Raw genomic sequence first — 23,780 nt, 5'->3', positions numbered from 1 at the left:
CCCCTCCCACAGCCATGGCTCCATTGGCTTGAGTGAGCTGGCCTCGGGAGCTGAGGATGGCTCTGTGGCCTCCACCTCAGGCGCTAAAAAAAATGGCTCTGTTGCTGAACAACAGAGCAATGGCTCCAGATGGGCAAAGCATTGCCCCCTAGTGGGCTTGCCAAGTGGATCCCAGTCAGGGCGCATGTGGGAGTCTGTCAGTTTGTCTCTCTGTCTCCTTCTCACTTAAAAAAAAAAAAAAAAGATTTCCTTTGTCAATAATCATGTTATCTATGAATCAACAGATTTACGTATTCCTTGATTTTTAAGGCTTTTACTGCTTTTTCTTACTTTATAGCTCTGGCTAGAACCTCCATCCAATTTCAAGGTAAGAGAAGACACACTTGTTTTATTCTGATGTTAGGAAGAACACAATTTTTCAGCATTAATTATGATATTTGCTTTTTATAAATGCTGTTAATTAAACTGCAGAAGTTCCCTTCTATTTCAAATTTGCCAAGAGTTTTATCACAAATGGATATTACATTTTTTCCAGCTTTGAGGTATAACTGACAGATAAAAACTGTATATATTTAAGATATACAATATAATTAGTATACATATAAATTGTGATTACCATAATCAAGCTAATTGACACATCTATCACCTCTCATAGTTATTATTTGTGTGTATGTGTGTGTGTGTAATAAGAACACTTAAGATCTATTCTCTCAGCAAATTTCAAGTATACAGAACTATTAACTATAGTAACCATACTGCATATTATTTCCAGGCTTATTCATTTCACATAACTGAGCCTTTGTGTCCTTTGTCCCACATCTCCCCATGTCCTCCACACCCCAGCCACTGGCAACCACCATTCTCATCTCTGCTTTTATGTATATTTTTTCAATATTTTAGATTCCACATATAATGAGCTCATGCAGTATTTGTCTTTTTGTATTTGGCTTATTTCACTTAGCATAATGTCCGCCAGGTTTTATCCATGTTGTCATAAATGGCAACACTTCCTTCTTAAGTGTGTGTGTGTGTGTGTGTGTGTGTGTGTGTGTGTGTGTGTGTACGTGTGTGTGTGTGTGTGTGTGATATGTTTTCTTTTTTTTTTAAGATTTTATTTACTGATTTTACAGAGAAAAGAGAGAAAGGCAGTGGAGGGAGAAGTATCAACTCATGGTTGCTGCACTTTAGTTTCATTGATTGGTCATCGTATGTGCCTTGACCAGGCAAGCCCAGGGTTTTGAACTGGCAACCTCAGCATTCCAGATCGACACTTTATCCACTGCGCCAACACAGGCCAGGCTGTATCACATTTCCTTTATCCATTCATCCATTGATGGGCATTTAGGTTGCGTCCATATCTTGGCAACTATGAATATTGTTGCAACAAGCATGGAGGGGCAAATATCTCTGAGAAATGTTGATTTTATTTCCTTTGGATGTTTGTTGAATCATATGGACTTTCTGTGTTTTTTTAAGTTTATGTATTGATTTTAGAGAAAGAAGAGAGAAAGAGAGAAACATCAACTTGTTGTTTCACTTATTTATGCATTCATTGGTTGGTTCGTGTATGTGCCCTAACCACAGATTGAACCAGCAACCTTGACACATCAGGATGATGATGCTCTAACCCACTGAGCTATCTGGTCAGGGCCCTCTGTTTTTATTTTTATTTTTAACTTTTTCAGGAATCTCCATTTTGTTTTCCATAATGTCTGTACCAGTTACAGTCCCATAAACAGTGTAAAGGGTTCTGCTCTTTCCAGACTCTCATCAACACTTATCTTTTTGTCTTTTTGATAACAGTCATCCTAGCAGGCATGAGGTGGTACTCACTGTGTGTCTGTCAGTGTTTTTACTGGACCTGTTGAAATAATTATGTGGTTTTCTTCCTATATTCTGTTAATATGGCGAATTGCTTTCATTGTTTTTTAAATGTTAAAGCAAGATTTGATTCCTGGAATAACACAGCTTGGTTATGATGTACTGGCATATTTGATTTGGTAATATGTTGTTTAAAATTTCAGTGTCTATGTTTGTTAGGGATACTAGTCTATAATTTTTGTTTTTTGTAATGTCTTTGTTGGGTTTTGGTATAAGAACTATGCTGACTTCATAAAATGAGTTGGAAAGTCCCCTCCTCCGTTTTCTGAAAGATTCTGCATAAAAATCATGCTTTTTTCCCTTAAATATTTGATAAAATTTACCAGTTATACCATGTTGGCCTAGAGGATTCTTTGTAAAAAAAAAAAATTATTAATAAATTGATTTCTTTAATAGACATATTATATTCAGATGTTTAATTTCATCTTATGTCAGTTTTGGTAAATTGTCTTTTTTTCAAAGAATCATATATTTTGTTTAAGTTGCTATATTTATTGGCACAAAGTTGTTCATAATATTTCATTAGTATCTTTTAATATCTGTAGACTCTGTATTGGCACATCTACTTTCATTGCTGATACTGATATTTTGTGATCTCTTTTCTTCTTCTTGATCAGTCCAGTTAGGATTTATTAATTTTATTGATATATTCAAAGAATTGCTCTTGGCTTTATTATTTCTATCTATTTTTGTCTGTTTTCTATTTCATTCATTTCTAATCTTACCTTTATTATTTCTTTCTTTGTACTTATTTTGGGTTTAACTTTATTTTTCCAGCTTCTAAAAATGTTACTGTAAGTCACTAAGTATAGTCCTTCCTTCTTTTTTTTTTAATTTTTATTTATTTATTCATTTTAGAGAGGAGAAGGAGAGACAGAGAGGAGAGACAGAAAGAGAGAAGGGGGGAGGAGCTGGAAGCATCAACTCCCATATGTGCCTTCACCAGGCAAGCCCAGGGTTTCAAACCGGTGACCTCAGCATTTCCAGGTCTACGCTTTATCCACTGAGCCACCACAGGTCAGGCTTCTTTTTTAATATATGTACTTAAAGACATAAATTTCCCTCAAAGGACTGCTTTAGCTGTAGTCCACAAATGTTGATTTTCATTATTGTTCAATTTAAAAATAATCTTTTTATTTTGAAATAAATTCAAAGTTAAAGTTGCAAGAACTACACAAAGAGTTCCTATTGATCCTTCACTCACAATAAATATTAACTATCTTTTTTCTATAGTCCCTCCCCTCTCTTTCTCCATTTTTTAAAACTATTTCTGAGCAAATTACCAAACTGATGCCTCTCAAACATTAGTGTGTTTATCCCCAAACCCAACAACACGCTCTATGTAACAACAATTTGACCATCAAAATAAAAAAGTTAACACTGTAACTACCAACGAAACTTCAGACTTCCTTTAGGTTTCATCAATTGTTCCAGTATGTCCTTTACAACAAAAGAATCCAGTACACACTGTACATTTCACTGAGTTGCCACGTTTCTTTAGGTTCCTTCGATCTAGATTCTAAATTTTTCCTCAGTCTCTCCTTGCCTATTGGGACCTTGACACTTGTGAAGAATGGGCCTGCTTTCAGTCAGTCTCCAGATTCTTCAGGTAATTGATTTTTCACATTTTGTCTGAGTTTGAGTCATTTTCTACGGGAGAGTTGACCTGAAAGAACTACTCCACCATTACAGAAATTGAAATGGGATTTCAATTCCCTTCTGATCAGGGATCCTACATGAAAACCTTCTTCTCTCTGTTTGACTAGCATAACAGTTCTCACTATAACAAAACAAAAACTGCAGTCTCATAGCACTTCATATAATTCTCCCAAATACCTACATTATTATAATTAAGATAATGCCCATATAGTATTTTAAAAAATCAAATAGTACAGAAAGGTATAAAAAAAAAGTCCCTTGGCTGACCTGTGATGGTGCAGTGGATAAAGCATCAACCTGGAATGCTGAGGTCACTGGTTGCTAACCCTGGGAGCCCATTCAAGGCACATAAGAGGAGCAACTATAATTAATGCTTCCCACCCTTTCCCTACCCTCTGCCATTTTCTTTATCCTCTATCTAAAAAAAAACAACAAACAATAAAATATTTTTTTTAAATAATAATTTAAAATATAGAAGTCACCCACCTAACATTAAAAGAATTATCTATAATAAGCAAAGTCTCCCCATTCTATGCTTGGCACACCAATGATAGAAAAACTAAAAGAAAGTCTGACTGGGAATCAGAAGACCTAAGTTTCCAATCCTGGTTCTGGTCCAACAAATTATTCATGCATAAAGTACTTACTCAGCTCCTAGAAGTATACTTAATTCCTCTGTGCCTCAGTTTCCTTATCTAAGGAATAATGCTATAATATATGTTTGAGCATGTTGAAAGTTGAAAACATAATACAAATATAATAACCTGTCAAGTATTAGATCTGTGGAAATCAACATGGAAATCATATGCCTTAGTTGGAATACAGAAGACAAAGATGAGATGGGAATAAAAAAACCCACACTCTATTTGCCCACACTATCTCATACAGCAGCTACTAGCCACATGTGGCTATTTATATTTTAAACAATTAAAATAAAATTTAAAATTCAGCTCCTGTCACACTAGCCACATTTCAAGTGCTCTGTAGCCACATGTGGTTATCAGCTACCATACTAGATTGATACAGCCCATTTCCACCATTATAGGAAGTTCTACTAGATAATACTGATAGACTTTAGCCTATGAACAGTCTCAACTGCCCATATTAATGTTGTTGGTATGGAATTAATACATAGCAGCCAGCCTGACACTACAAAACAAAAATAAAATATCTCAAAGCTAAAAAGAAATCATCCCCCAGATAGGTAAGTGTTCTAGCCCAGCCAAAATGGTACTGGCCTTGGAGCTTTGGAAAAACCCTTGAAAGTGCTCCTCTTTATGTGGATTAGGAAGCTCAGGCCCAAGGAAGAAGAGCTTCTGGCCCCAAGTCCCACAGAGAATTAGCATTAGAGTTCAAAATGGAAACCTGGTATTTCATAGCATAGGCTGTGCAGCAGGATTTGGGTTTTAATCACAACTCTGTCACTTACTAGCCAATGTGGCCTTGGAAAAGTTACCACCCCTGAGCCTCACTCATCTCATCTGAAAATAGGAATAATAACCTGAATTCTGCTGGGTTGTCATGAGGATTAATGAGATTATGTCTAGAAAGTGCTTAGCCAAGAACCAGGCACCCCACCAGGATAGCTACCTGCTGTCATTATTAGCTAGCACATTGCTCTTCCACTATACAACAAACTTTGATCAGGGAGGCTGCAGCCACCAGATGCATCACCATCGTGTAGTAAAAAGAAGAAACAGGGAAATGATGCAGCTTGGCAAAATGTGCCAGGGGAGAAAAATGATAAAGGCATTGCACAGCAGTGACTAGTGAGCTGTTCCCACAAGTTCCTGGGTAGTAGCAGAAATTTCACCTTGAGGGGTGCAAAGGAAAAGGCACCCTTTGCATACCTCTGTGCTCTTACCCTCTTAGCCTTAAATAGGCGACTAAGCAATGAAACACCACAGGCAGAGAAGGATGCCTGTATTCTATGACCCCCATGCTGAGACACTGGAGCCAGCATTCTGTTCTTGTTCTTCTCCCTCCAAACTCATATATCCCAACTCTGTTAGCCACCAATGCAGCTATCCCACGGCAGACCTCGCCAAGCCTGCTTCAGAGTGGGTGGAGCTCCAGTCCCCTGCTATGTGACCTAGCCCCTCGCCCCCTCTCCAATAGGGTATGAGGTATTTTTTAAATCCCAAAATACAGTACCCACTCTGCAACACCATATGCTCTCTTCTGGAAGACCACCACACATGCGGCGATGAGATGTTAAAGTCAAATCAAACAGTAACAGGTGACTCAGACTCTAAAAGAGGAGAGGTTTCCATTCAATTCCATAGAAATTCCAACCATCTGCTTTCTGAAAATAACTGTGACATGTCCTAAAGGTACATCCACAACCAAGCTGTAGTACCTATCCTCAAGTAGCTTATACCTGAAATGGCAACTGGAGTTGTCCAAAAAAGATTGAACTGGGAAAATCTGAGCCTTGTAAGGTGGCACAAGTTGGATGTGCAAGTAAGGGGGTCTGGGGCTGTGACGCTCAGAAACTCATCCTTGCTGCTACACTGTTAGTCTGTATCCTCTAGTCCACAGCACTGCCACTGTTAGCTCTGCCATTTCCTAGCTGTGTCATTAGACAAGTTACTTCCCCAAGTTTTGGTTTCCTCATCTACAAAATGGTGATAAAATAGTACACTGCTTCACAGGACTATGCTAAGAACTGAAAGTAATGTTCACACAGTGTAAGCATAGTATGTAGTATACAGTCAATGGTCAGCAAATAAGAGCTATTGTTATTATCTTTAAACAACCCAATTGTTCCCAATCAAGTCCTTCTTAACTGCCAACCTCAGTGCTCAAACTCATGTCTGTGCACTCTTTCCCCAGGTTACTGCTTCAGAAGGAACCAGCCCTTTCTATATAGATCCTTCAGAAGCCTAACAAAGCTTATCTTCTCTACTACCAAAGAAGTCTCCCTAGCCTTCAAACTTCAGCTCCTCTAAAAAGATCTCCTAGAGACTCAAGAGACCTGGCCAACAACACTTGCCAACACTGCTTCTCGAACTCTCTGTTCACAAGTCCTCAGCTCTTACCTGTCAGAGATTTATACTATCAATCACATCCCATTTAGAAAGCTGGAGGACTCTGTGTCCTCCCTGTTGTCACATTCCAAGTCCAAAGCTTGAATATGTCTTGGGTACTTTGGTAAGTATAATGAATAAAGAGGAACACAAAAATCATAAAGATGATTTATATCTAACTCCAGCTCTCTAACTGACAATTTCCAAAGAGCTACAAGACCTGAAAACCCATAGGTTGAATGTGACAAAGAAATCTACTAACATAACTTATATTTGGTTATTGCTTCATAGTTTATGAAGTGCTTTCACCTCCATAACATCATTGTGACAACCACTTGGAGAGGAAGGCCTAATAAGTATTATTATATATGACAGATGCGAAATCTGAGGCTTCAAGAAGCCAAGCTGTTTGTCCAAGAATCAAGCCACAATGTAAAGTGTTTTGAATCTTCCAAGTCCTTCTCCTATTTGTTGCTCCTTCAGGCAGACTCTATACTCAAATAATGTGCATGTGCCAGGCTATTAATAAAAAATCCTACTCTAAAGGACCACATGGAAATAAAACCACAGAGAAGATACTCAAGAATGACTGACTAAATTATCTTTCTGAAGTGAGCAACTTTCCTCACTCAATCCTGGGAATGCTGACTACAATGACACATGCATTTCGTTCAGCAGCCATGAGCAACCGTCCCCAGCCAGCTGTGTCTCCTGAAGTGACACATGGGAAGGTCTTCAGGGAGCTCCTGTGAGTGGGCTCCCATCACGCCCACTGCTTTCCTTTCTCCTAAAGCTCCTGGCCTCTCTGGAACGCCAGAAGCTTCACAATGAATTGCCATGGCAGCTGCTCTTTTTGCAAGAACATCTCTGCTTCCTTCCATTTCTGCTACCACAGCCAGTCTCCAATCTGGATGCTACCAGGCACCCCGCAAAAAGCACTCCCTTCCAAACAGCAACCTGCAGTGGTCCCACAGAGAAAACCGCTGCGTCACAGAAGAGAGTTATGCAATCACACAAACACTAATTTCTTCCAGTCGTAATTCGGTGGTCCCTCTACCAACTGGCCTGGGGTCCTGTGGTTCTGAAAGCTACAGCCCAACAAAATGGCCTGGTTCTGCTTCCTGAGCAGTAACAAGAGCAACATTTTCTCTTTAGCTGCCTCAAGGGGTGCCTGCCAGGCAAGGCCTCAGTGGCTCAGAACATTGCAGGCCAAAAAAAGGCTAGAACTGGATGGGAATTACGTTTGAGGAAGAGGGATGACTACGGACTGGCTCGTAAGACAGCCATCTCCTACAAGGTACCCAATAGGGCCTGGTCTGATTCAGGCCAATGCCAATATCAAAAAGAGCCTCTGGGCAGGGAGTTCTGAGCAGCAACAACCCTCAGAATCAAGCAGATTTGTTCGACTGGGGAATCAGCCATTCAGAACAAGGTCTGAAACAGTGACCGGAGGTCCAGGACACAGAGTCCAGTCCCCAGCAATGCGATTGGCAAAATCCACACTTTGCTCAGGGTAGGGTTCCTGTGCAAGTGGAAATGGCAGAGAGGTCCAGCTGTCTGGATGGCGCCAATATGGGAGGGAGATGATGTTTAAGAAAGGCAAAAGGGAGGCCAGGGTTCATCATAGCCAAAAAGCAAGGCCTCCCAACAAGGTCCAGATCTGGACTCTCAAAAGGGCTCAGGGAGAAGGAAGGAAGAGGGGAGGTGGAGACAGGCTTCAAGGACAAAGACTCAGCAGAGACAAGGAAGGTGGGTAATGACAGCAAGCCAAGAAAAACTCAACAGAGAGAAAGAAGGGTAGGTTTTGTCAGGCTGAATGGTAGGAACAGAGATGAATATGACATCATCCTTGCTATCCACTGAGGGACAGGTACTAATTGTCCAAGGAGCTAAAGGCGAAGGGAAGCAAAATACCCAGCAGTATCAAAAAACATGATTTCCCTCGTTTGGTACGGATGACTGCACGGTGTAAGAGACCGTACAGCATGAGGCTGGATATCCTGACGGGGGAGGGATCAAGGAAGACTTTCTTGTGACAAGCTAGAGATTTTGGACCTCATCCTGGATGAGAAACCATTAAAAAGTAAGGGCATACGTTCAACCCTATAGCAATTATTGCTGAGCACCCACTGTGTGCTGGGCACTGTCAAGGTGATGGGATTCAGAGGTGAACAGGCCAGCAACAATCCTGGAACTTACTCTCCTAGCTCCATGCTTTGCGCACTGGCTGTGGGGATTGTGGGCTGTGTGTTTCACCTCTCCCTTGAGGGTAGAACCTGTGCCTTATTCTCCACTATATCCTGAAGGCTCAGCTAAGTTTCTTTCATGTAGCAGGTTTCCAACAGTGTTTCCTGTGGGAATGAATGTTGTCTGTATTTCCTAAGAATCTTTAAAAAAAAGAGCATAGCATGATCAGATTTATATTTTAGTGTATCATTTTGGCAGCTGAGCGGGGCAGCTGGGATGAGGCCCTAGAGACAGGGAGTTTCAACAAAGGGGCTGTCACTGTAATTACACAAGAGATAGGGGTCCCAGTCAGAGGAACAGAGGTAGAGATTGAGGCAGTTTTAGTTCCCCAGCCAAGGGATTCAGGCACAACACTCAGCCTTCACAAACCTTGTGTTTCTCATCAAACCACTGCAGCCTCTTTGAAACCTCATGATTACTGTCCCCTCTAAACCTCTGCACGATTTACTTTCACCCTAGAACAGCCAGTTTTCAAGGTCAAATGCAACCAAAGACAGTTGGGCAGCTCCCGGCTGACCCTGGGCGTGGCCCGGGCAGTCATAAAGTCATAATGCTGTAGAATGATGGTGACACATGAGGTCACTGGGACTTTAAATCAGTGCTGATGACTTTCCTCTGCTGCTGAGAGGAAGCAAGCCAGGAGCATCCTTGCTGTCAGTGCTGGCGGCTACCTCGACAGGAAGGCACGCCCCCTGGTGCTGTGTGGAGTTAGGCTACAGGTTACCAAGCATCTGGCCTCCACTATTTACAATGGTTCTGATTCTAAGAGGTGTTTACCACAAGATCCAATATGATTCTGTGTAGCTCTTAAGATACCAAGTGATTAAGACAGAAGAGCAGCTCTGGCCCACACTTAAATCCTGTATCAAAAGCACAGAGTGGCTCATATTCTATGAACCCAATTATAACTCTTTTGCTCAGTGTTTTAGAGTTTACAAAATCTATTATTTATCTTACTTGCATCTTATTTGCAGAACACTGTGGGCAAGGTAAAGCAGATATTATTATTCCCACTTAGTAGATGAGAACTTTAGGGCTTAGAGAGGTTTTCACTGGCCCAAAGTCATGTGGATTGTAGGTGACAGAGCAGAAAATCCAACCCCAGTCTACATTCAAGACTCCGGCCATCAGAGCTCCAACTCCGGCAAGCACTGTGGTTTACCACAATCGTGAGTTAACTTCACTGTCTCCGTCCTCGCTGAGGCTATTCCTTTCCTCCTGCTTTTCCTCATAAGAGACTGACTAGACTGAGTCTGGAGAGGGCTACCAGGTCTCCACCAGACCCAACCACCACCTAGTGATGGCCAAAGCCAGAGCCCAGGCCCACATTCTAATCAGAATTGTTCAGAGAGGACGTGGTTAGTGTAGCGGGCCAGCAATAAGAGAAATGAGGGTTCTGACAGCCAGGGACAAGTCTGTGTTCGATACTATGTGCCATTGAGCTCTGACAGCTTTCTGTGAACTTCGGTTTCCTCACCGCTAGAATGATGGAGGCAACATCTGCCCTAGCCACCACTCAGGTCAGAGCCAACAGCACTTTCTTCCATTCCAGGCAATTACCAGACTGCACTGGATGCACCCACTACAGAGTAAAGCAAACGAGTCCCCCCCTGGAGGCCTCCCCACTCTAAACTCATCACGCCAGCAGACTATGTGGCTTTCAACCTAACCAGGAAGACAGAAATCACCTAACAGGAGCTCTCACACTTTTTCCAACATACTTCTACTGATTACTTTGTACCATGCTTGTCCTAATCAAGATAAATGAGACAGTATCTCTCTCCAAAGACCTCAAAGTTTGATTTAGAGATGGACATATTAGTAATCACTATATTACCAATACTGTATTACAGTAGTGAGCAGCAACTTGATCATTTTTGTGTGAATTCTTGGCATCTTGCACTGTGTGTGGACCGCAGCACTATGCAGTAAACATTTATTGAATAAATAAATAAAACTAAGATATGATGACAAAACATACACACTTCAATGAAAGCATTTCTCTTCTTCAGTGCAGGCTTCTCTCCCCACATATCCTAGTTTCCCTTCACTCCTGTGCTACAAGAAAAGAGGTCCTTCCAACTCCTCAGAACTAACCCATTCAATGACTTCAGCCCCCCCCCCCCCATCTCCTGGGGGCCTTGCTCCAGCTAGCCCTGCTCCCTTTTGCATCTTTGCTCAAGCTTTCTCTCTCTTTCTCTCTCGGATCCTTTCTTGCAGCTTCTGACACACTCCAGTGCCCGCCAGCTTACAGAACTAACTTGAACCAGGCTCTCCTTTCAAGTTCCTGAGTTTGTTCTCATCCTCCTTTGACTACAAATCTCCTGAAAGGGTCGTTCACACTGCAGCCTGTATTCCCACCTCCCTTTCATTCCCTTGTCCCTGCTTCAGCTGCCACCTCAGCCTCTCTCAGAAGGGACAACACTCCACTCATCACCAAACCCCAGGGTCTGTTCGCAGTCTCCAACCCCCCGATCTCCCCGGTGAAATCTCCTCGGCTTCTAAGACACTGGCAGTTTCTGGCTGGCTTGCTCCCTCCTTGTCAATACTCAGTCTCTGGCTGCTCTTCCTCTGCTTTCCTCTTGATGCAAGTTCTTGCCAAGATTCCCCTGTTACTTTACATTAGCTCCCTGGAGAACTAATTTAATGTCAACGCTTCCAATTCAGGAAGCATTTCCAGTCACCACCTCCCGCCCCCACCACCCCCCACCCTAACCCTGCAGCATCTAAGAGAACCAGAGGGCCTGAAAATATAAGAAGTCCCCAAGGGCACAGGGAAGGGATGGTATCAACACATTTTCATTGTCAGACTCTCTTTTACAGCCTTTGTCACACTCTGCTTGTCCTGCCATAAACTTATGTGAGCCCTGCCGCTAGGTCGCGAGCCCCTAACACAGGAATACTCCACTCTCCTCTGCTTTCCCTGTTCGGCTCAGGCAGTGCTCAGACAGACAGGCAAACATAAGCACCTGCTGAATAATGGAAAAACCAAAGATGAAAATGCGTGAAAGTGCTTGGTAAATCATGAAGTGCTCAAGGACAGACTATAAAAGCCTCATCATCAGCAAATTTTGTAAGAAATGCCGGAGCACATTACAGGGTCTGTTCCCTGGCTCTGCAGGACAGTTGATGCCCAAATGCCTGAAAACTCAGAAATGCCTGCTCCCAAACGGACCTGGGATTGAGAAGGACAGACTGTGGGGAGGGAGAAGAGGAGCAGAAGAGGGCCACAGACCTCCAAAACATTTCTTTCATTCACCATTCATTTATTCAGTTAGGAAACATCCACTAAGCACCTACGAGGTGCTGGGAATTATTCTAGACACTGGGAACACAGCCTCAAGCAACATAGACAGGCTCTCGCCCTCCTGGGTCTTGTACTTCCGTGAGAGGAGATGATAAATATAAATAAATGAGAAAATAGCAGGCGGTAAATAGTGCTTCTGCATTGCAGCCTTCTACCATCTCTTTCAAACAGCACAGCCCTGTCTGCTGGCTCTTCCCTCTTCTGGGCATTCACACAGACAAATCCAGCCCACTGCTTTGAGGGTTGTTTTGGGTTACTTTTCCTGTTAGGTCAGCAGCTACAGCACTGACATGTTAGCTTTTTAAATCTCCAACGAAACAGTCTTTGGGTGCACACTGCTGCCCCATTGGGGGCAGCCTCGGACAGGTTTCGGCTGCCGGGCCCTTGGGCTCGGAGACCTCCCACTTTTCTAACAACAGCGGTGATGCCACAGGCTACTTACCAGAGAGGAAGTGCTTTTTCAGGCTGTGTTCAATTCTGTCTGAGCCCTCCGGACTCAGCTGATTGCTGGTGGTAGATTTCTGTGTTATTTAGGGCACTGAAGTCCCACAGTCTTGACACAAACTTAAAATTAGAAATGCATTACACAGAGAAAAGAAGGAAGGTCGTTCAGGAAAGGCAGCCTTCGGAAGGAGCGGCAGGACAAAGACGCTCTGGAAACTTCCAGGTTTATTAATGGGTTTTACACAGCATTCAAGTGGTATTCTCCTTCAGAAATAACACTGTGGAAAGCGTAGGGGCCTGGCTCAAACCCCGGCTAACACAGCTGAGTGAGTGACTCTGCAAACTAAAAATAGTCTCTTTTCCACTCATTCTGACAGATTTCACTTAGACCCTGTGCACAGGTTGATCCTCCAACAGTTTTAGTCCTGCAGAAAAATGAGGGCTGGTGGCATCTGGGCTTGACAGTGACCCACTCCCTGCTTCAACTCTTGTTTATTTCCGCATTTCCTGCTCCAATGGCTGCGTGTGTGCTCACTGAGCCCCCTCACTGGGATTTGGTGCTCCTCAACCAAACAAGGGCAGAATGTAAACCAGCATCGTGACTTGGGCCATGGCTGCAGGCTGGGCTCAGAGCACAGCCCTCAGAAACTGAGCATCAGGCTGCTTGCCTTGGGTCTTCTCCTAATTCCTAGCCATTCCATTCTGGCCTATTTCACAGCATTGCATTGGATCAAACAAGATCACATATGTGAACTTATCTTTCTTCCTTTGACAGCAGTCCTCGCAGAGGGATGGATGGCAGGGAGGGGCACACTGGACAGGCAGCCAGACGGCAGAGCCAGGCTGGACCGCTGGAACGAGCAGGGCCCCGACCGTGCCAGGAGTGAAAACAGGTTCAGATTCGTGGGTTTAGGTCGTGTCCCCTCTGCCTGGAATGTCCTTCTACCTTTTTTAAACTCCCACTCACTTTTAAAAAACCAGTTCAAACAGTAGTTCTTTTTGGTAGTGTCTTCAAAATAAATCATCCCATCTTCACGGCTCCCTTGGTCTAACACACGCCCAGCAGCACTTTCCACTCTGTACAGCAGGGGTCGGGAAACTTTTTGGCTGAGAGAGCCATGAACGCCACATATTTTAAAATGTAATTCTGTGAGAGCCATACCATGACCCATGTACATTATGCATTATCCAATAAAAATTTGGTGTTGTCCTGGAGGAGAGCTGTGATTGGCTCCAGCCACCCGCAACCATGAACATGAGCAGTAGGAAATGAATGGATTGTAATATATGAGAATGTTTTATATTTTTAACGTTATTTTTTTTTATTATTAAAGATTTGTCTGCAAGCCAGATGCAGCCATCAAAAGAGCCACATCTGGCTCACGAGCCATAGATTCTCGACCCCTGTTATACAGGAAGGATTTATACATATTTATGTACCTGGAGGTTCTTGCTGGGAAAAGACATGTGTTCTTTACCTTAGTGTCCACCTCCCCACCCACCGTCACTGTGTGGCCAACATGGGTGAGGAGAGGGGCAACAGCACACACAGAACCTGCAGGGGGTGGCGGGCGGGGAAGCCAGGAAGGGAGTGTCACCAAGGCCTGCCAGCCCCTGGCAATAAGGGCAGAGACACAGAGATGGGAGTCAAAACCAAGCTGCAAGTCCTGGGTGAACCAGCTGGGAGCATCATACTAAGTCCCAATGTCCTAAACTGGACCAGGAGGCCCTGGGGCCAAGGAACTAGGCTGGAGAGCAGAGCTAGGGCGAAGAGGCAAGCAAAGCTCAGGAGGCACTGCAGCCTGGAACTTCTAGACTGGTCAGCATTCCCAAACGTTAACATTAGTTAACACGCCAAAGTTGAGCCAACAGCCAGGGGTTAAGTGAGCTTGTCTATGACACTGAGAAACTCCAGGGGCGAGAGTCATTACAAATTAAATAAAATTTATATAAATTAAGAGTCACAGATGGAAGGGACTCTTAGATCTACAAAAAAACACTAGGAATCACCTGGTCTAACATCCCCAACCTACCTATGAAGGAACTAAGGGTGCGGGGGAAAAGGGTGTAAAACAAGGCCTAGAATCCAGATGTTCTGACCCTGCCCCTCCAAGGCTATTCACTTCAGTCAAGCAGGTGCCCTGAGAAGCTAACGCACAGGTGCCCGGCTCTCTGCTCCAGAACCTTGGGGAAGCCCCAACGTGCTCACTGAGTGAGCACAGACACTTCTGCCTTTGGGCAGAATTTAGAGCCAATATCACACAAGAAGTGTGCAGGCAGCAGCCCCACTTAGGGCCTGGGAAGCACAGAGCTGCTGTGGTGCATGTTTGCTCTCAAGGGGCAGAAAACCCGCCACACACACTGTGCGCTACCATGCAGGTTAGCCCCCACCTCCGCGCTACCCCCGGAATTTCCCGAGAGTGGCCAGAGAAGCCCAGGGTCTGCGCAAGAGGCTGACGGTGCATGAAACAGTCTTCACCACTGCAAGGACACTAAAGTGAGGTCCGTCAGGTCTACAGTCTCAGAGTCTTTCTCAGGCCAGAGATGAGGCACAGCTCAGAAGAAAAAAAGTTGAGACTCTTGGAATCAGAAACCCTGAATCTCAGACTTCCAGAACTTTCATCCAGATGAGGATACACATGCAAAAGGACATATGCAATTTTACTTCATCTACACAGAAAACAGGTGAGCTTCAAGTCCAAGTCTCCGCCATTGTTTACCTACAGTGTGAGTCCGGGCCAGTGACTTCCCATTCTGAGCCTTTGTCTGCTTATTCATAAAGCAGTGATTCTAAGCTGTGCCCAGCTTCATTTACTGTGAAGATGAAATCACATGTATAAAGCAGTTAGCACACTGCCTGGCCCATAACAACCACCAGGTAACATTGTGTTTATTTGCTTTCTTTTGTTCACAGGAAGGAATGCTTGTACCACAGTCCAGCTCCATCTGCCTGTGTTGTGCTTTCCCCCACTGTCTAGCTGTGTCCCTCTGGACCTTTCTGGGCAGACATCCTACCTGCGGCCCCACCCAGACAGCTCACGCCGCCCTCAGCTTATCCCTTGGACATAAAGGTCATTGCTAAACTATAAGCCACACTCAGGTCCTTTAAGATTAGGAATCAACTTAGTTCAAGGCTGCTCCTGTCTGCCCAGGTGTCCCTGCACCTCCCTGGCCAAGCCTCTGCCAGGGTAACACCTAGTCTTATCTAAGGTGGATCAGGCTTGGTAGGGCATCTAGGCTGACAATTACTCCTGTTTACAGCTGCCCACATGGGTTGACTCTGGGCCTCAGGCTAATAATATATATGTTACAGGTCAGACCTGAACATCAACAGTGAATTCCAAGCCTGACTTAACCCAGAATCTGACCCTGCATTGAGACCAGCAAGTATACACATGAGCACCCCAAAGACTGGAGCAGAGACGGAGGGGAACACTAAACGAAGCTGCCACAGACAGCCCCACTGAGAAGCTAAATAAAAGTCACATCAAGGTCAGGTTCTTAGGCTATGTTACACTGTTCGTGTCTGTTACAGTGTTGCATATCATGGCCCACCGCAGGACATTAAAAGGTTTCAAAGAGGAAAAGAGAAAGGACCCAACAATAACTGAGTTCCTGCCACATGCCAAGAACTTTGCAAGTAATCCTCATTAATGACCTTCTGTGGTAGGTATTATTATCCTCATCTCGTCAATAAAACCAGAGACTCAAAAAAATCCATGAAGCCTCTGTGCCTCTGTTCTGCTCCCTGACCACAAAGTCTCAGAGAAAGAGTCTCCAGCCTTATATCCCAAATCTCAGCACCTAAACTCACAAAGCAGCCAAAACCGGCCTGAATACTACACTCCCTCATTCACTGCTGGGGGAAGCAACTTAATCCAGAGAAATATATGAAAGTCATAAAGATGCGCATGGCCTTTGCCCCTGCAATTTTATCCCCAAGATTGTACCCGCAAGAAACAATGCAGTGCCTTGGTCAGCAAACTGCGGCTTGCGAGCCACATGCGGCTCCTTGAGTGTGGCTCTTCCACAAAATACCATGTGCGGGCGCTACCTCGATAAGAAATATTCCTACCTATATAGTTTAAGTTTAAAAAAAATGGCTCTCAAAACAAATTTCAATTGTTGTACTGTTGATATTTGGCTCTGTTGACTCATGAGTTTGCCGACTACTGCGTAGGGTATTCATTGCAGAGCCCACTATAGTGCCCAAAAAAAGTAAATGATCTCAATTGTCCAACATTCAAAGAATGATTTGAAAAATCCCAGAACCTTCCAATCATGGAATAGCCATTTCAAATGATCTTAGAGACCGAGAAAAACACAGCAAAGCATTTGTGATCAAATAAATGAAGACAATACAAAACACTATAAATAATTTTATAAAGGATGTACATGTGCACTCACAAAAAGAAATGTAGGTGTATTAGGGTGGTAAGATTATGGACCATATTATCATTATTATTATTATTATTATTAGCATGTCCAAATTGTCTGTGTGGTGGTGTGTAGTGCTTTTTCAATTAAAGAAAAAGAGAGACAGACAGAAGGACTCGACACAGCACTGAGGAAAGGCCCAGGAGAGCCAGGGTTGGGATGTGAGGCAGAAAGGAGAGCCGGCCTACATACCCGGAAGGAGGAGGCCAGGCGAGCCCTGGGGGAATGGAAGCCCTCCAGGTATGGAGAGGGTTGTAATTAGTCTGATGCTAATTACAGAAGTCTCACCAGCTTATTAATTTTTCTGACAGACTCTGAATGAAGACTGAATCCTTTGTCAAGCCAGCTTGGGTTCAGAGGCACATTTCCTGTGTGGCCATCCTCATTCTTCTCAAAAACCAAACCTTTTCCTTTTTTTTTTAAGGACAACAGTAAAGTAAAATTTAGTAACAGAAGCACACACCCTGGAGAAATTAAGACTCCTGCCTTTAATGTAGAAATTCAAGACATTTCAGAGAACTACAGGGGCTTGAAGAAGCAAATGAACTACAATGTTTTCTACACGGGGAAATATAAACAGCAATGCAACAACACTGAGCTCAGTGACAAAGGCCCCCAGCCAGGTTCCACCCCTCTTCCTGATACTCCTGCACATTCACCCCCAGACACCCCACGCTGCAGCAGTCCCCCTAAAACTTTCTTCACGTTCCTTCCCCTGTAACTGTTACAGCTGTGCGCCCCCCTGAAAGTCCTCTTCTCCTACAGATGCTTGCTCACAGCTGACCCATCTTCCAAGGCAGAGTTCAAAGCCATGTCCTCCTCAAAGCCTAATCCAATCCCTCTACCCTGAATTCACTTCTCACTCCTGAAGTGGGCCCAGAGTTCCTGGAACCTCTCTGGAGGATTTACACACAGTCTGCCTTGCAGTATCTGGCTAACTGCCTTTCTACCATATTAAACCACAAGCACCTTGAGGCAAGGACCCATTCAGAGTCTATGTGGAACGGACCATAATGTCTGGAATACCTGCACACAGTAGGCCCTCAGTAATCACCTCCCTGAAAGACAAGGAAAAGAGATGCATTGCATCTTTGGAAGTCACTTCCTACCTCAGTTGCTCCTGTTAAACAGTGTAGAGATGAAGGCATGCTCTTCTGTGGTCTCGAGCAGGAGAGGGGTGAACCCTGCTTCTCCGGTTTCCAGCCTTCATGGGACTCCACCTTCCTCCCTAGTTGACCGTAGTCTGCTCGGCCCCAGGTAAACACCTTGCCGGTTTCTAAAAACAAACATTGTTTGAGTAAGGCTACACTCCACAACTCTCCTGGGCAGGCACTGAATTATAAGAGAAAGCGTGAACGTTTATTTTTAGTACCAACTACTAGGGTACCAGGAGCCTTCCTATCTACCTGTAAAGAAAGCTCGAGTATTCATATTTTACAGGGGTAGGAAACTGAGGTTCAGAGAGATGAAATAACTTGCTCAAGATCAAATTAAGTGGTGAGCACGAGAGCTGGATTCCTACAGAGGCTGATCAAGCCCATGAGCCTGCATTTCACAGACACAAACGTGACTCAGAGAACCCTGCCCTGTTTTACGGCCTCCTTGCACATTGCCCAGATGTTCGTTCTCGGCTCTCTTCTCTCTCTTGCCCAACCCAGGGGTCCCCTCGGCCACCTTGACGTTTCCAGGCTCCTGACCTGCCCTGTGTCACAATCTCTTAGGGCTTCACTCTGAGCTCAATTAACGGCCAGTTTCATGTGTTTTCCTGCTATGAAACATAAGAGAACCTTTCAGAGTCTATGCGCTTACTCAAAGGAGCAATTTTAACAGTTCCAAGGCAAGTGTCTGCGTGCTAGAGAAGGGAGTGAGAGAAGGAAAAAAAGACAAAATCACTCAGAGCCAGGAAAGCATTCAGTTCCCCAGATGCACCACCTGGGAAGCTGGCCAGTGCTGAAGATGATGAAGAAAATGAAGTTTGGAAAAGAGAAATGGCCTTTCTTCTCCCAGATAAGAGAAAATTCACCAAATTCATTCAGTTGTACCAAGTGCTGCATTTGTTATTTCAACAGAAATGCAAAATCCGATGAGGCATAGATTATTAACAGATTCTCTGCAATAAATATGCATAACCATGTGCGCTGTATAAAATCTTTATACATGTTTATTTTAACAAAGAAAAACTTTGCTTAAGCGACAAAACACCAAGTAATACATATTAAATTCTAGACAAATCTACTACGTACTCTGTGCTTAGTATCAAAGCTTCATCTGGCCCCACACTCAACATATGGCTTATGATGTCAGCTACAAAACAACCCCAGACTCACAGGGGCAATGTCAGAATGCTGCAGGGATAGAGGGCCCCACAGGGATACAGTTCTTAGGATCGGTCTGGTCCCGGACAACAACATAGACACCAAGAAGTTCTCAGGAACCTGACTGCTAAGCTTCTTCAAAAAGGGAGCCAAAGCCCTGGCCGGCTGGCTCAGAAGTAGAGCGTCAGCCTGGCGTGTGGAAGTCCCGGGTTCGATTCCCAGCCACGGCACATAGGAGAAGCGCCCATTTGCTTCTCCACCCCCTCCTCCTTCCTCTATGTCTCTCTCTTCCCCTCCCGCAGCCAAGGCTCCATTGGAACAAAGATGGCCCAGGCGCTGGGGATGGCTCCTTGGCCTCTGCCCCAGGCACTAGAGTGGCTCTGGTCGCAGCAGAGCGACGCCCCGGAGGGGCAGAGCATCGCCCTCTGGTGGGCAGAGCGTCGCCCCTGGCCGGGTGGATCCCGGTCGGGCGCATGCGGGAGTCTGTCTGACTGTCTCTCCCCATTTCCAGCTTCAGAAAAATACAAAAAAAAAAAGGGAGCCAAAGTGGGAAGCCCGTGGGGTAGCAGGTATACTACAGGAACAGGGAGTAGATACATTAGATAGGCTACCTCACATATGCTGTTCCTTTTGCCATGGATGACCTTCCCTTACATTACCCATCTGATAAACAATAGCTCAACCTTTACAGTTTATTTCATGTGCCACCAGTTCTGTGAAAACTTCCTTGATTCAGTTTTCCACAGCAAGGGCGACACCCACCGTCCCATGTGCTATCTCTATTATTATACTCATCAACCACTATGTTCCCATTTAACAGCTGATATAATTAAGGCTCAGAGAAGTGACCAGTCCAAGGCCACACAGCTAAGCCACATCTCTGTCTTTGAGGCCATGGTACCTCTCTACATTGGTTATTCATACTGGTCCACATCACTGGGTAACCACTCAACACTCTTCCTTTGTTTCTACAGGATTAGACCAAAAAAAAAAAAACAAAAAAAAACAACTATGGGCCCAAGACCCAAAAACTGGCACACTGTCCCTCTACCTGAGCTGACTGAGAGTTACCACCAGATTGACAGAGCAGGGAGATTCCAAAGCAGCCAGAGGAGGAGACTATCATCTCTAAAGTGACCCTCACATTCTTCTGCTGGGTAAAACTGGAAAGTGGCTATCTGCAACTCTACAGAAGAACTATGTTATCACAAATTCCACAAAGAATCCTTTCTTATCAAGTCAAACATCTCAGAACCTTCTCTGCTATTGATTATTGATGTCCAAGACAGGCAAGACTGCCAGGACACGGTGCCACCATCTCCAATAGCAATTCAACCATTCCACTTACATAGCACTTTTCACCTTCAAAGTACTTTACAAAGATTACTAATTAATCCTTATGGTCCCTGGGGAGGCCATAGACATTTTATTAGAGACAAGCCCGGAAACCAGGCCGACTCGATGTCCAGCTCTTGGTCTCCAACCTGTTTGTTCAGGCAGGTAGGCGCACCCCTGAAGCTCTTTCCCCATGAAATGCACATGCATCAGAAAGCTCACAGAGGCAGAGAAGATGCTTTTATTTTTATTTTTAAACAGATATTTGTTGACTGCCTCTTAGGTGCTGGCACATTCACAGACATACTCTCAATCTTCATAATAATTCTGTGATATATAGATTATTTTTTAAAAAGATTTCATTTAGGCCCTGGCCGGTTGGCTCAGTGGTAGAGCGTCGGCCTAGTGTGCAGGAGTCCCGGGTTCGATTCCCGGCCAGGGCACACAGGAGAAGCGCCCATCTGCTTCTCCACCCCTCTACCTCTCCTTCCTCTCTGTCTCTCTCTTCCTCTCCCACAGCCGAGGCTCCATTGGAGCAAAGTTGGCCCGGGCGCTGAGGATGGCTCCGTGGCCTCTGCCTCAGGCGCTAGAATGGCTCTGGTTGCAACAGAGCAACGCCCCAGATGGGCAGAGCATCGCCCCCTGGTGGGCGTGCCGGGTGGATCCCGGTCGGGCGCATGCGGGAGTCTGTCTGACTGCCTCCCTGTTTCCAATTTCATAAAAATACAAAGAAAAAAAAAAGATTTCATTTATTCATTTAAAGAGGAGGGAGAGAGAAAGGGGGGGGGGGTATAGGAGCAGGAAGCATCAACTCCCACATGTGCCTTGACCAGGCAAGCCCAGGATTTTGAACCGGCAACCTCAGTGTTCCAGGTCAACACCTTATCCACTGCACCACCACAGGCCAGGCCAAATATATAGATTATTAAGCTTATTTTACAAAGGAGGTTACATGACCCAGTCAAGTCAAAACAACCAGCAAGAGGTGGCATCTAGAGTTAACCCTGTGCCTCTCGACTCCAGGACCAATGGCATCGCCAGTGACTACGCAGCTGCCATCACGAACTAACCAACCATTCGTGGAGTTTGAGAGGGACCCAGATTAAACGGATGTGTTCTGTGTACCACCCAGTTCTCCCTACTGCCCAGGAGGACATGCAGAACTCAGGACTACAAGCACTACAATACAGGCATTAAACACAAGGAGTATGATTTTAGGTCACCTGGAGTCAAAGAAAATAATCCACACACAGAAGATGTTCATTACTGCACTGCAGATAAACGTCTACCTCAAGCTGAAGCACACCATCAAATCTAAGAAGATTCAGATCACAAATATAACAAATGGGTCCTTTCCTTAGAGTAAAGAATTCTATATTGCTACAATAAAATAGAGATACATTAATGTCATTCAAAAAGTTTAGGTATGTGTCTCCAGATAAATGACAAACAGCTCAAAGTAAAGTCGGCAAGAAAAACCTAATTTAGAGGCATGTCAGACTTAACAGGAAATGTACACGGCAGAAAATCGCAACTCCAAGTAGAAAACAGCAGAGGCCGTACGAGTAGTATCGACAGTGCATGTCCAGGGGGCTTCAAGGAGCTGGAATGATCCTGCGTGCTTGATGGGCCAAGTGGCATTTAAGGTGAACTTCTGGATAGGAAAAAGAGAAACTTAGAGAGAATCTTTAGGAACGGGAAGAGGGGGTGAGCAAGGATGGAAATCAACAGGCACAAATGGGGCAGGTGGAGAGAGAGACGGTCATAAGGAAGGGGGACTGGGAGGGGACCCAGGACAGCCAGGCTGGGCCAGCCACAGGGAAATGCCAGGCTTGGGGTTGGATCTCACCTTCCAGACCAGGCACCCCCAAACTTGCGCTCCCCTATCAGTGTGATATTTTTAACATACTCCCAATATATGTATATTTGTTTATTAAAATATGCACATACGGCCTGATGGTGGTAGCATAGCAGATAGAGCGTTGGCCTGGGATGCAGAGGACCCAGGTTCAAAACCCCAAGGTCACCAGTTTGAGCGCGAGCTCATCTGACTTGAGCATAGGCTCACCAGCTTGTATGTGGGGTCGCTGGCTTGAGCATGGGGTCATAGACATGACCTCATGGTTGCTAGCTTGAGACTTGTTTGGAGGTTCTAGCAGGGGAGCGCAGCTACTCGTATACCCTTGACCGAAGAACGGTCCTCTCCTCTAGCGGGGAAGGTCGTCCTCTTCGACCGAGCGCGCAGCTTCGGGAGGGACGCACATGGAGCGGTGAGGGAGGAAGGGGACACCCGCCTAGCCAGCCAGATCAGCCGAATCAACCCTGGCGATCAATGGGGTGACAGATGTCGCAGCCAGATCGCCCTCACATCCATGGTTGCTAGCTTGAAGCTCAAAAGTTGCTGGCTTGAAGCCCAAGGTCACTGGCTTGAACCTAAGGTGGCTAGCTTGAGCGAGGGGCTCAGCTGGAGCCCCCCAGTCAAGGCATATATGAGAAAGCAAACAATGAACAAGTAAGGTGGTGCAACAAAGAATTGGTGCTGCTCATCTCTTTCCCTTCCTGTCTGTCTGTCCCCATCTGTCCCTTTCTCTGTCTCTCTCGCTAAAATAAATAAATAAATAAATAAATAAATAAATAAACAAACAAACTACGCATTTATTTTCATATATTTATAAATGTACCCTTATTCAAAAATATACAGTAGAAAACATACTCAAAAAGTAGAAAACTTAAAAGAATGAGGGAAAAAAAACATAGAAAAGTCAATTTTCTCTTCCTACACCCTGGCAATTGGTCTTGCATGCTCACTTTAGGGACTACTGCTAGACAGACAGACCATGGGGAGACTGAAGACTTTTGAGTAGGGGTGGGGCCGATGAAGGAATGTTTCAGAATGTACACATGGCAAAGGACTGGAGGGCTCCAGTAATAATAACTTCATAGCTAACACCTCCACAGCACCTACTGTGTGCCAGGCACTATTCTCAGCATTCTCTATACAGTAAGTATCCTGACTGGAGGGCTCCAGTAATAATAACTTCATAGCTAACACCTCCACAGCACCTACTGTGTGCCAGGCACTATTCTCAGCATTCTCTATACAGTAAGTATCCTGACTGGAGGGCT

The 23,780-nt window shown here is 44.7% G+C and overlaps 1 protein-coding gene across 7 annotated transcripts in view; it reads right to left on the bottom strand.

Annotated features, from left to right (window-relative positions):
- Nucleotides 1-23,780, bottom strand: part of SERGEF (secretion regulating guanine nucleotide exchange factor) — a 224,031-nt gene that overhangs the window by 150,581 nt on the left and 49,670 nt on the right. For all 7 annotated transcript variants that reach the window (XR_010748958.1, XR_010748959.1, XM_066364999.1 and 4 more), the window contains one exon: nt 18,114-18,280. Coding sequence is in view for 5 of the 7 variants with exons in the window: in XM_066364999.1 (XP_066221096.1) it covers nt 18,114-18,280 (167 nt within the window). In the remaining 2 variants the exon portion in view is untranslated. The remainder of the gene's footprint in view (nt 1-18,113; nt 18,281-23,780) is intronic.

The sequence above is a fragment of the Saccopteryx leptura genome, chromosome 1 (genome assembly GCF_036850995.1).
Source record: "Saccopteryx leptura isolate mSacLep1 chromosome 1, mSacLep1_pri_phased_curated, whole genome shotgun sequence".
Classification (NCBI taxonomy): domain Eukaryota; kingdom Metazoa; phylum Chordata; class Mammalia; order Chiroptera; family Emballonuridae; genus Saccopteryx; species Saccopteryx leptura.
The sequence above is the reverse complement of the archived record's forward strand: the minus strand, read 5'-3'. Positions and strand labels throughout refer to the sequence as shown.